Genomic DNA, 13,016 nt, shown 5'->3' on the forward strand with positions numbered 1-13,016 from the left:
CCCACTGAGGGCAGTTTCTTATCTGAGGGAAATGTTCTCATGGGAAAATGCCAATGTACGGTTCACACTTTTCCTGAGAAACAGTGCCATCTGTTGGTAACATTCGGGTGGTGTGATGTACTCTAAATCAATACTCCTTATAATACAGTATACTGTGTAGATCTAGATGTCTGTCTGATATACCGCCTTTACTATGCCCGATCCCGTCAGACCTCGGAAGCTAAGCAGGGAAGGGCCTGCTTAGCAGGGGAGACCAGGAATAATAATGCACAAAAATGTAAAGCAAGTTTTAGCACTATATAAGACTAATGCATTATGATCATTACTATTATTATTATTATCGTCATCTCAGCATCGTTCACCAGGGGCCAACCAGGTCCCTCAGGTTTGGCTCAGGTCTTCAACCAAGGGCTCTTCGAAGTATGCGGGCAGTCCCCAACAGCACCATCATTATCATTATTATCATCATTATGATCGTTATCGTTCTTGTTATTATTCTTATTCTTATTGTATGCTTAGTAGATGACTATGTTGCTGAGACTCATCTCAACAACCTAGCCTTTTTGAACAAAATAGAAGTTTTGTAAACTAACAGTTTCATGAATGTTAATGATAATTAATAGCATAACAGACTATACTCATTCATTCCTAAAAAGGGGTGTACAATTTAAAACTCAGTTGCTCTGTGCATTGTGTTTGAACTAATCCATGTTCCACCGTTAGACACTGAACAGTGTAAACACTGTATAAACAATTTTGTTGAAGATGAATGTTAGATGAAAACTTTGAAAGGGGAACAATAGTTCTAAAGCCCAGACAGTCATACAAGTCATCAGAGTTGCCCAACGGAGACTTGATTGATGAGAAATAATAAGGAATTCAGCTTTTATATGAATACACACCTTATTTATTAATGCATGGTTCTTTTAATCCACAGTATGCCAATTGGTTTCCTTTCAGTGCTTGCGTACCAATACAGTAAACTCAAACTTAAAAAAGGTATTTTGGACATTTGAGCAGTCCAATTGCATCTCATATGTGCTAGTGCTTTGAGGTGAGTGTCAGCGTTGATGACACTCGGAAGATCTGAGGCAGCATGTTGCTCAACTGGTAAAACATTTCCTCTGAAATACTCTGTCAAAACAAAGAAACATGAGGTTGATCAATATTTCTACTCAGCCATAGAGCACTGGCAGCATTTATAATTTGTATTTCTTTTTCTAGCACAAATGGACCAAGCTTTTTCTTTCTCCTTAAAGTTCATTGCAGTACTATATACTATATACAGTATACTATACTATACAGTACTATATTTTGATTCAGATAAAAATCAGCCTGCAACTGAGCAAACTTGCCTACCCCTGCTTACAGTGGTTTAACTGTTCCCACAAATCACTAAAACCACCAAAGATTTCATAAAATTGACATTAAGTATAGGAGTACATTTTATTGAAGATGGACAACTCCTGTACGACAGAGCCTACACACTACAGACAAGTAAATTTTAAATATTGATTTAATGTATTACAGGGCAGGTAAAGTTCAAGATGTTGGGATTTCAAAAGAAAAACTCACCTTAGGAACTAGAAACTGAACTGTACGGGAAATGCCTCCATCCCATGACGCCATCTCCATCATAAAACCTAAACACAAAAGAATATTCTGCATCAAGCATTTACTCACCAAAATAGAGCATATCCTGTGTTATATGGTTTTGTTCTTAAACAAAAAAGCCTAAACTAACACTTGAATGCTTTCATTGGAGTCATTCAAGTGGATTGGAGTGAACACACTGCCCCCTTGTGATGTGCCAAGGGAGCAGCATGTCAGTTGCAAATAAATTTGAGAAAATGATATACTGCACAGACAGGAAATACAAGCCTCATGTGGCAATTTTGAGTAAAGACCATTGAGACCATATTTTGGGCCATATTTTCAGACTTACCTTTGACACATTTAAAAACAAGTTCAGCTCTCTTCAGACACCATGGGATTGTCATCTCCTATTGAGCAGAGAAGGGAAAGGTAATACATTTACAACATTTTTTAAGGAATTAATGTAAATGTACACTTTTGTGAAAGAAACAGAGCACTCTAACACACTCGTACATTGTGTCCCCCCCTAGCATTGACCACATAAAATGAAGTATATAATAAACTGAAGGTCATGCTCAATTAATCAAAGGCCTCATTTAGTGCAAAACAATTATTTTGATTTTATTCTTAGTCTTAAGAATGTAGCCAAATGGCCACAGTAGCTTAGTCTGATAATCGAGGGGTTGGCGGTTCAAATCCTGGCTCCTGTAAGTTCAGACTGTCCTTGTGTCCTTGGGCAAGACTCCCCCCCCCAGTAGCGCACCACCACCAAGTATGAAAGGAATGAATAATGACTACAGAGTGGTGCTGTGAGAAACTTGTCAACACACGCACAAGTGTAAACCATTACATTATTAGCCTAGTGATGACGGTCAAGAACACAGCTTTTATAAAGACTCAATCCACTCAATCCATTAAAACAACAAGCCAGAGTATAAACATGGGTCTTAAGACTTAAAACACCACACTGTAGGGGCTGTTCTGACTTTGTGGGGCAGAGCGTTCCAAAGTCTAGGGCTGACCAAAGAGAAGACCCTGTCCCCGGTTTTAATAGTGCGTTCCTGGTAACTGGATTTTTCCCACTTGAAAATTACAATTTATGACCTTCCAGATGATTTAACTTGCATGTAAACAACACGGCTAATGCTACAACTCATACGATGCCAACTTTATATGACAGTTTCTCCAAACCAGATATAATTAAAAACATGCGACTTAACATTAAGTTGAAAGTAACATTTTACTGATGCTCTGGTTTTGTTACAGCTTTAACATTAGCTGCGCCCCTCCTCTGGGAGCCGCCATTACTTTCTTCATCTCGTATACGAACTCATAGCAGTCTTGAGGTTTCCGAGTTTACAGGTTGTAATTACCAGGTCCAGCAGCGCTCCAAGGCATTTTTCAAGTGGGAGGTGGGAAATTTACTAGATACCAGTACAAGTCTCGCATAAGGCACCACCAGCTGCAGTTGGCCCTTGGACTTTAGGGCATGCTGGTTTATAAATTAAGAAGAGGTCCAATGTTTTGAGGGGGGAGGCCATTCAAAAATGTGAATGGACTGGAGAAATTAATTAAACACAAACAATAAAATCTTACAATCAACTCTAAAATGAACGGAAACCAGTGCAAAGATGCTCAATTTTGCTTGATTAGATTCTAAATGATAAAAACTTGGCATTCTTACCTCTGACATGTCATGGACCAGCAGCAGTGGGACGGTTACAGTGGTTATGTCATGGGTACAGCACACTTTGAGGATGTTTCTCAGACCCATGATGGCAGGATCCCGCGCTGTGATGTTTCCTGAGCGCACATTGTCGTCCACACAGAGGTGGAACACTGCATGGACCTCAGACAGGTTGGAATGTCGAGAAATGTAAAATTCACCTACGTGGACATAGCACAATGTTATATTTTTTTTTTTTTTTTTTTTTTTTAAATTACCCTTATGCCGTTTTAAGAACATCTTTATTGTTTAGTCAAAGTTACCTGGTAAAAGGTTTGAGGGATTTCGTTCAACATTCTTGCTTTTGTCCTCATTTCCATTTCTTGGAACTTCTGTGTGTACAAAAAACAATTATGTATGTTTTTGACATTCATTTTGACATTTTGCGGAAATATCCAAACATAAGTACAACATGTGTCAGATTTCTTACCATTGTGGTCCTTCTGCTTGCTGGTCCGCTCTGCTCTGGCATAGAGCACTAGCTGCTGCACATCCTCCAGCTGTTCCTCCAGGCACAGAAAGTGAAAATCTGTGCACTCCTTTGCAACTGTGGCAAAGTCTATGAGGGAAAAAAAAATACACACACAAGTACAAAAACATTTTTTTCTTTTTACATTAATGATAGTCAACCTAAAATGTCTAAGAACAGGTTTTTCCCACCAGAGCACACACTATTACAGTAAAATATTCACCTCTCTTGATGCCGCTGTAGGAGTTGACCCTGTTGTCGACCAGTAGCACCAGGCCACACAGCGAGGATGAATAAAGCGACAGAGCAGTCTGAAGTCGCCTCAGTTTGGTTCCACTGCTGCCGTGTCGTCGGTGTTTACACAAGTCAAGCACATCTGTACGAACAAGCCTCAAATTGTGCATGGTCTTTAGTTGTGCCCCTGGTGAAAAAATAAGAGTTCCAATGGAAAAATACTTTTTTTTTTTAAATTAGATGCCAAAGTGACCCAACACACTTCTTTGTGACTCTAAATATAAAATGACCAATTATTCTTGCACTTGATCTATGCAACCAAAATATGCAGCCATGTACCGAGATGAATGGTGAAGCTCTCCTCCAGCTGTGGCTGCTCCTCGAACATGCGGCTCCCCGAGTCAGCTGCCTCAGACAGCTGGCTTGGTTGGACTTTAATTTCTTCACTGTAACATAGTCAACGCATTGTCAGAGATGAGTAATTATCATTAACTGACAATAAAATGTAAGATCATTATATGTAAGTGTAATTATATTTATCAGATTAACTAATACCAATAAAAGGTTTTAAAAGGAGGAAAAAACAAAGGTTAAAAGTAATACTCACTTGATTTGGCTGCTGTTGCTCGATTTTTTCAAGTCTTGATGTAATTTAATGACCCACTCCTGATATTCCTGCTTCTGGATACCTGTCACTTGCTTTAACTCACTGGCCCATTTGTTCTCCAACTCCTATAAAATGCCAGAAAAGGAACATTTCGTTCAATTATGATGTAGTTAACACAATTTAATACAGTGCTTAGTGTATTAGTCTACAGCATATTTAATAGTATATGATGAAACAAAGGAACATGGGGCATTTTACCTGTTGTGTATCAAAGTGTTGAGATGCTACTGCATTTACATCCTGGTCAGTTAAGGTATTTCCCAGCTCATGCATCACTTTTTCCATTTCGGCAGATTGTCTAGCACAGTAAGAACATAATTACATGTAAACATTGTATCATTTATATTTTCTGAACAGTTTACACAGTAAAAAAATATATATTTTATTTTTAATAATAAAAATAATCTCCCGTCAATGACCAAATACCATTCAGGGCCCAAAGGGAATAGGCAGAAAAAGGCTGTAATAGCCTATCTCATCAGTATCAAGTTGATAAGTACCATAAAATCAATTAATCTTCAAAAACTCTTAATAACCAACCTTTCCTGCAGCTTTTTAATCTCCATGTCTCTTTCGCTGATTAGCTCTGAGATGCTAACAAAATAGTTGTGTTCGAGATTGAGAAGAGTGTCGGAGGCAGGAGAGTGAATAAGTTCATGATATACATCTGCAAAGTCCTCATCCCAGCTGGGCTCCTCTGGGCAAGAATGTTCCAGGGTAGTCTAAAGGAAAACAATTAGAGTTTAACGTACGGACCAGTTGACAGTAAATTACAACAATTTCACAAGTGTTACACTGTAGTAACACCAAGGATTTGTTTGTTTGTTTGTTTGTTTGTTTGTTTGTTTGTTTGTTTGTGACAGTGCATGTTTATGAACACACGTGGGACTCATGCATGTAAACATGCCACGCCGGATTGTAGCCATGGACTAATTTCAAACAGACTTCCTCCATTCGCGCTCTCAAACACACTCTCATTCATTGTGGTTATTGTACATGCTTTAGTGGTAGGGGAAACCGGAGTACCAGGAGGTAACCTACGCTGACATGCAAACTCCACACAGAATGGAGATGTATGCCTCTGATGTAGGCCTTACACTGATGTATTAATATGTGTAAGTGGTTCCTTGATGGGGTCCTTGATGGAGACAATATCATGGTACCTAAAATGCCTTTCTGGTTTGCTAGATGCTGTTTGAATCATTTTCAATTAAAAAATACAAATATATATTAGCTTTTTATATTCATCAAATATTATTTGGGGAACCATTACCTCTTCATAAGACCTGGACCAAGCATTGGTCAGTTGGTTTATATCCGCATCTCCTGTGGTCAGCCTCTGGAGAGCGATCTCCGCCTCTCTGTCAAAATCTTGGATGGTCTCTTGCTCAACAAAGTTTGTCAGCGCAGATTTTAGCTCTGTATTAAAAGGATCCGTTAAAATAATGACAGAGGAGAGCGAGCGGAAGCAGTAACTTACCATTTTCTATGTAACATGGTATTTTGTGTAACAACATCAGACGGCCATGAAGATCATTGACGTTTTCTTGAACAGGGAACACTAAAGGCACCTTAAGGACACAACTGTGTCTTCCAGCTTTGAATTCGAACACAAACTCTTTCTCTGCTTCACTATTCGCTTTGCCTTTGTTTTTCTTCATTTCAGCTAAAAAAAGAAGGTACAAACAAAAACGCATTGTTGAGCATAAATCCAAGGGAAGAAATTAATTGCAGAGGAGGTAATATTACAATGTAGGCAGACAGATAGAGGGTGCATCTGCATTAAGCTAAATATACCAATGCTTGTTGGACTAGCATACAGAAATTATGTGTTGCTAGCAACAACATCTGAATTCTGATATTTTAACATTCAAGCGGTACATTTTTATGGCCAAGGTAACATACCTGTATACGAATAACATCCCAAAAGGGAAGACGGAGATACCTCTGTTTGGTTTGTTTTTGATGCAGTCAGCTGACTGCTGTCTGCTGCCTGCAGAAGTATGGAGTGAGTACACTCGCTACACTTTCGCCACTGTATGAAGTAATTATTACTTTATGAAATATTTGTATGACAAGATTGGGGAAATCGATACATGTTTTTACACATATTCATAATTTGCACTAAATATATTTTTCTTTTATCCGACTAATAGTTCGATGATCGGAAGCTTTTTCAATGAGGCACTAACGCCCTCTATCGGAAAGAGCATAGGGTTAACAAAGTTTATTAAACACATTTTTATTACAATTTCTTGTAGAGACAAGAACAGAGACGCCAAAATTAGAGGCATTATGATATGATCAGTAAAAATGCATTACAGGGTCAAAAACATTTCCGAATTTTTCACAAGATTCATGGAGGAAATTCTTAAAACGAACTTTTTTCCATTTATTTTTGTGGATGTGGTATTTCCCCACAATAATGATGAGTTTTATGAAAAATCTAAAATATCAAAGTTCAAAAAATGTTATTGAGTGCACGATTCCTTTTTTTTTTTTTTTCGCAGCTGTGTGCATACATGCACGAGAAATGCATGTGATAGAGCAAGGGTTCATGTATAAATAGCTTTGTTCTTAAAAACCGAATTACTTAATGGTTTTATTATTTGGTCAACATATTTGTATTTATCTGCCATGACTTAGTTGTTACAACCGTAATGTTTCACCATTGCAATTAGTTTATTATTATTATTATTATTATTATTTAATCTTTCAATGTAAGATATTTTACGCTTTCAATGAATATGCGCACACGTAGCCAATCCCTGATACGATTGAACCGTCCCGTCATACCTCGCGTGGCCAACGGCTCACTTCACCGACTGTTTGCTCATTGAATTACCTTGCTCAGTTTACTTGAGTATATCGAAGGAAATACTTACAAACCAGTTCGCATTTGCAAATATAGTTACTTCAGCGGCCTTCTGAACGTCCGATTGTGGTGGCGGGTCGTGCTTTGTTAGGCTCGCTGGCAGGATTTGGTCGGGGAGGCAGGGGAAGAAGTGATGATGGAGCTGGAGACTGCCAGTAACAGAGGCGAATTGGGAGCCGTGGGGGACTCGCTGCAGCCGCAAACACCGAGCAGACATGAAAAGAGCTTGGGGCTGCTCACCACCAAGTTTGTTACTCTACTACAGGAGGCCAAAGACGGAGTTCTTGATCTAAAAGCGGCAAGTAAACACCCCACACTCTTTGTTGTTAGCTAGCACATGTCAGTTTGTGCCACCCACTGTTGTTTGGTTGCATGCACTTTTGCTAGCATGCTCATTAGCCTAGCCTAGCTGACAGGCAGATTTGGATAGATTAGTTGAGCCTTTACTTTTGTATGTGTTTTTTTTTTTTATTGTTGTTATTATTTTGCTGCAGCGTCTCGATTCCTTTGGCATGTAGGGTACATGGTTGTAGTAAAGCGCTCGTGTCATTGTGTAGAGAGACCAGCTTTTGCTAAACTTTCAGCCCCCTGCAGATTCAAAGTTTAAAATTGGGTCATCTTTTGTCATTCTTTCAGGACAGCAGTTCTGCATCTTCACACATGGATAATTATTCATGTGTAATTACGCTTTCATCTGCTGCTCTACCCAGTGGTTAAACGTCGTAGTTAATTACGCAAATATGCAAAAAAGGAACAAAATGTATAAAAATAAAAATAAAAAGAAGAAGAGAAGAGAAATGCAAGTTTATCACCTCTGCCTGTTTCTATTGAGTATTGTGAAATGCCCAGCCTGTAATTGATTGGTAGACTGTATTGTTTATGGTTTGTTTCATATAGGAAGTTATTAATTTTATGTGTTAAAACAACAAGGGTATAACCGCAACACAGATATAGATATCGATATCGTGACAGTTATCAGCATTACACACTTGGCTATGACTTGCTCTTAATTTCCGTTTTCTACATATCTTTTTTTCCTTGTATATTAGGCAGCAGACACTTTAGCAGTGCGACAGAAACGCCGCATCTACGATATCACTAATGTCCTGGAGGGAATTGGACTGATAGAAAAGAAGTCTAAAAACAGTATCCAATGGAAGTAAGTGAACTTAGTGTATAAATATTCAGTCCACCAAAAAATGTGATTCTGCTGCTACAATGATGATTGGCCAGGCAATTGCTTCAACTTTACTTAAGCTTCACCGTTTGGTTTTCCATTGTCTTCTGCACATCATATTTGTTTTGGTTGCTTTTAAAGTGCATAAATGAATTACTTTTTGATAGTGATATTGTTGCTTGCTTAAATGGGGTTCACCATTGCCCATTCATCGCCAAATAAATTGCACATATTTCCCACTGACTTGAGTGATATAATGACGATATAATAAAATGTTATACTTGGATTTGCCTAAACTGGATAAAAGGCTATGCAATGCATGAACTACATTCCGTTTTATACATTATTTAAGATGCAGTTATTCCATAGTTCATTAGCCGTCATTTTACCAATTGAACCTCAGTTATACAGATTATTTTTCAAATCTCTTTGGGGTAAATGTAATTTTTTACTATCAGTATCAACCGTCCTCCAGTAAAACAAGATGTATGTATGTGGATCTGACTTGTGGATCTACGAACATGGACCACTGTTATTAGCCACTAATAAGTCCGTCTTTGTTTTCAGGGGTGTCGGTCCTGGATGCAACACAAGGGAGATTGCAGACAAACTGATAGATCTTAAAGCTGAACTTGACGATCTCGCTCTCAGGGAACATGAGCTGGACCAGCAGAAGGTCTGGGTCCAGCAAAGTATCAAGAATGTCACAGATGATTCTAATAACAGCCCATATCCTTTACATAATGAGATTCTTTATAACAAATCGTAACATCACATCCTGGAAAAATTTGAGTGGAACAGTCTTTTTAGCCCAGGAGGCGCTGCACCGTTTCAGAGGACCACTGAAGGCAGCCAGGTTTCCTCCGGGTGCTCCGGTTTCCCCTGCCTCCAAAAACATGCTGGTCAAGTTGTACAATGATTGTACAATGACAAATAAGGCACTTACTTACATATTAAAATGTTACTGTGAGACTTTTATTACTATTTTATTCCTTTTTCTTCATGACTATCATCCTTAATACTTCTAAACTATGGCTTATGTGAAACATGAAGACCTGTGTGGAGTTTTTAAAGGTAAAGTTAATATTCAATGTAGTACTTGCATATAAAAACCTTATGTGTCTTATGTTTCTTTTTTGTTTATTTTGCAGGTGACACACTCCTTGCAATCCGTGCTCCCATTGGTACACAACTAGAGGTACCCATTCCAGAAACTGTAAGTTGTTGCCTTTGCGCTGACGTTTACATACTCTATTATAGACACATGCAACAGTGCCATATCTATGTTTAGGTGGTTAATGGGCAACGGAAATATCAAATTCGTCTTAAGAGTTCATCTGGGCCTATTGAAGTCTTGTTGGTCAATAAGGACCCATCGAGTGCATCTCCAGTTGTTTTGCCGGTGCCTCCTCCAGATGATGTCCTCCAGAGCCTCCCAGCCCCTACACCGCAGACACCAGCTGGAGCCTCGCAGGTAAGCACCAGTGTCCCAATTTTTAACTGAGTCATAATAGAACTGTCCAGCTAACGCTAAACCTTTTTTTGCAAGCAGGTCCCAAAAACAGGTGCCACTCTTTCAACCAAGTCTGGTTCCACGCCAGCATCAGTTACCCCAGCCATCCTCCCAACCACAAAAACAGGTGCCAAAATAGCTTTCATTTACACCAGAATATTACTACTGTTTGAAGTATACTGTAGATCTGTGACTGACATTTAATCTTTGAATTAGAACGAGCAAACACCACTCTCACCCCAACAACAGAGACTGCGACCGTTGGTCAACAACTCCAATCATCTGCTTCATTGGACACTTCAGCATTATCCACCTCTGCAGTATTTGAGCCGATTAAGTCGGATCCGTCTGAATGTGAGTTACCGTTTTGGAGCCTTCTCAAATAGGGAAGTTTCTTGTAAATAGAGATTTATGATGTGGGAGGATGAGTGCCTTGGTTCTTTGTTTTTCTTTTGAGTCTTCGCTCCCCAAACACCAATGAGCACCTTCCCCCCAAAAAACAAATTTCTTGTCTTCCTCAGGGATGTTTCTTACTTGACTTATTTGTAGTGTCTGGATTTGGTACAGAACATTCAGTTCTGTTCATTCTGGATCGTTTGGATCCACAGTTAACAGTTTAATGTGAAGCAGAATAAGAGCTGAAGGCTACAGCTTCAATTGTTTCTGATTATTTACTTTTATGATGCCAGCATTGTCCAAAAAACACTATCTGCACAGACACAGGCCTCCACAAAATTGAACTAAACTGGGATGTGTGTCATTGACTCTACCCTTATACATTACATTGTGTTTTATGATACAATGTGGTTTCTTCTCTCTCTAGTGTTGGACTTTCCAAAAGAGCTGTCAGAGATGTTTGATCCCACAAAAGGTGAATTTACAACACGTACTGTACAGTTGTCTCATTATGCTACAGGGCTAGTAACATTTGGGAGTAATGAATATTTTCGTGGTACCTCCTGGAGGGTGCACTTCACTTTGTTGGACTATTCAGCTCTAAAATGATTCCTGTTTTTATGTTGTGCAGAGATTATGAGTGGAGATTTGTTAGAAGACCTGATGTCATCTGAAGGTAAAGATTATAATGTACCGTGCAAACACATTACTGTTATTCTTTGGTTCAGCATTAAGTAACTTTTTTATCTCTTTCACCTCAAGTGTTCTCGCCACTCCTTCGACTGTCCCCTCCGCCTAGTGACCATGACTACATTTATAATCTGGACGAGACAGAAGGCCTGTGTGATCTGTTTGATGTCCCAATATTAAATCTCTGACCTCAAAGACTATTCCCAGGGGAAGAAAAAAACACCTTCAAACATGCTTCTCTACCGTACATCCAACCCTTTCCTACGGTCAGCGAGATGCAGTCAAAGATGTATCACTAACGGCCAACAAGCTCAACTCACTTGGACCTTATCCTGCCTGAATTGAGGAAAAACAAAATCTTACAAAGCATTGGTTTAAACAAATCATCTATTTTTGGATTATTCTGTGTCTAATTTGTACGGTATTTATGGGTGAGCCAATGTCATTAGACACAGTCACTCTCTAATGACAGTGACTGTTTCGGGTGTTTTTTTGTTTTGTTTTTTACATGTTTCTACAGTTTCTTATCAGGTCAAGACATTAGTGAGCACAGCTTTTCAATAGGCAGCTGCTCTTGCATGGCATGAATAAGTCTGAACACAGCTGTTAAGTATGCACTGTTCTCTTGTACATAGAAGAGTATATATTTTGTAAAACCAACTCAAAATACTATTGTGTAGTAACATCCAAATTTGTAAAAAGGTATGTAAAAAGTTTGATACCCAAGCCAAATTAAATACTGTGTATCTTTGAAGAGGTTATTATTAAGCTTTAGAGGGCTGGGTATGAATTAAGCTCAAGAGATGATGATGATGCTGAGGGGCTAAAACAATGTGCTGAGGAACTGGCAAGGACCAAAAACACTGCAGGGGTTTATAAAAACATTTTTATACAAGTAAGCATGTGTTTTGATCATCTGTATCAATTCAGTTTACTGAGTAATAAACAGACTTGTTATCTGTTTATAACATAAAGTTTTAACCAGTGTATTATTTTTGCATACATGAACTTTAGAGGAAGATTGTTCACTCGGTAATGATGTGTGTAGAAATGCCCCGTTTAAATTCGGCATTTAAAACCTATTTCATTTGACTAATGCAGAGAGCAGTCACCTAAAATGACTTTTTATATCTGCATGTTTTTGTGTGTTCAGCACAGATCCCACCTTTGTTTTATTTTAATGTACCTTTTGTTTGTTGAATGAATACTGCCTATCCCTTTGTCTCAAACCAGCTCACTGCAGTGGACAGTAACTCCTACTGAGGTGTTGGAAGCACTGTTAACCTACAATTGTTGCCATAACTTTTCTTCCTACACTGTCAGTAAATAAAACGATTGTGTAATAATGCCCTGGCATGTACTTGTTAAATTTGCAGCTTATAGAGTAGCATTTATTTTTATACCTTTCTTGATATAACAAGGTTGAAAGTCGGGGATTGATCTCCAGGAGCCCAGGTCCTGCTTTATCAATGCACCCTGGTTTGAAGCACTTTACATCACTGTGGACATTATTGACCCACGTGGTCAGCACTGTGCAGTGTAGGTGTTCTCTTATGAATTGTGGTTCAGAAATGGTCGAATGGAGTTGTGTCCTTATGTGTTTTGGCCTCAAGCCAACAGGCTCACTACCAAGCTAAAGATGTAAGAAACAAATAAACATTTTTGTTAAAAGA

At 38.7% G+C, this 13,016-nt stretch overlaps 2 protein-coding genes across 2 annotated transcripts; one reads left to right on the forward strand and one right to left on the reverse strand.

Moving 5' to 3' along the window:
* Positions 1-887: 887 nt before the first annotated feature.
* Positions 888-6,676, reverse strand: ferry3 (FERRY endosomal RAB5 effector complex subunit 3). The gene is made up of 14 exons (XM_079567611.1): positions 6,598-6,676; positions 6,173-6,358; positions 5,966-6,111; positions 5,233-5,414; positions 4,891-4,990; positions 4,633-4,757; positions 4,365-4,471; positions 4,015-4,212; positions 3,753-3,881; positions 3,586-3,654; positions 3,281-3,483; positions 1,946-2,003; positions 1,576-1,643; positions 888-1,134 (listed from the first exon to the last, which is right to left on the reverse strand). The coding sequence occupies exons 2-14, from the start codon at positions 6,351-6,353 to the stop codon at positions 1,042-1,044; spliced, it is 1,659 nt and encodes a 552-aa protein (XP_079423737.1). The 5' UTR covers positions 6,354-6,358; positions 6,598-6,676; the 3' UTR covers positions 888-1,041.
* An 817-nt stretch (positions 6,677-7,493) lies between these two features.
* On the forward strand, positions 7,494-12,977 carry e2f4 (E2F transcription factor 4). Its single transcript, XM_079567709.1, has 11 exons — positions 7,494-7,869; positions 8,621-8,726; positions 9,312-9,472; positions 9,774-9,818; positions 9,896-9,960; positions 10,036-10,218; positions 10,297-10,384; positions 10,474-10,611; positions 11,081-11,128; positions 11,285-11,329; positions 11,416-12,977. The coding sequence occupies exons 1-11, from the start codon at positions 7,701-7,703 to the stop codon at positions 11,529-11,531; spliced, it is 1,164 nt and encodes a 387-aa protein (XP_079423835.1). The 5' UTR covers positions 7,494-7,700; the 3' UTR covers positions 11,532-12,977.
* The last annotated feature ends 39 nt before the right edge of the window (positions 12,978-13,016 follow it).

The sequence above is a fragment of the Gobius niger genome, assembly GCF_951799975.1.
Source record: "Gobius niger genome assembly, chromosome: 12".
Classification (NCBI taxonomy): Eukaryota; Metazoa; Chordata; class Actinopteri; order Gobiiformes; family Gobiidae; genus Gobius; species Gobius niger.

What these genes read in the sequence shown, in the direction of transcription:
- ferry3 (XM_079567611.1), bottom strand. Translation starts at nt 6,353, where the DNA reads ATGAAGAAAAACAAAGGCAAAGCGAATAGTGAAGCAGAGAAAGAGTTT. An exon ending in GAGCTTCACCATTCATCTCG is followed by an intron (nt 4,213 to 4,364) that starts GTACATGGCTGC and finishes TTTTTTCACCAG; the next exon opens with GGGCACAACTAAAGACCATG. An exon ending in CTACAGCGGCATCAAGAGAG is followed by an intron (nt 3,882 to 4,014) that starts GTGAATATTTTA and finishes TTTCCCTCATAG; the next exon opens with ACTTTGCCACAGTTGCAAAG.
- e2f4 (XM_079567709.1), top strand. Translation starts at nt 7,701, where the DNA reads ATGATGGAGCTGGAGACTGCCAGTAACAGAGGCGAATTGGGAGCCGTG. An exon ending in CCTCCCAACCACAAAAACAG is followed by an intron (nt 10,385 to 10,473) that starts GTGCCAAAATAG and finishes TCTTTGAATTAG; the next exon opens with AACGAGCAAACACCACTCTC. An exon ending in TAAGTCGGATCCGTCTGAAT is followed by an intron (nt 10,612 to 11,080) that starts GTGAGTTACCGT and finishes TTCTCTCTCTAG; the next exon opens with TGTTGGACTTTCCAAAAGAG.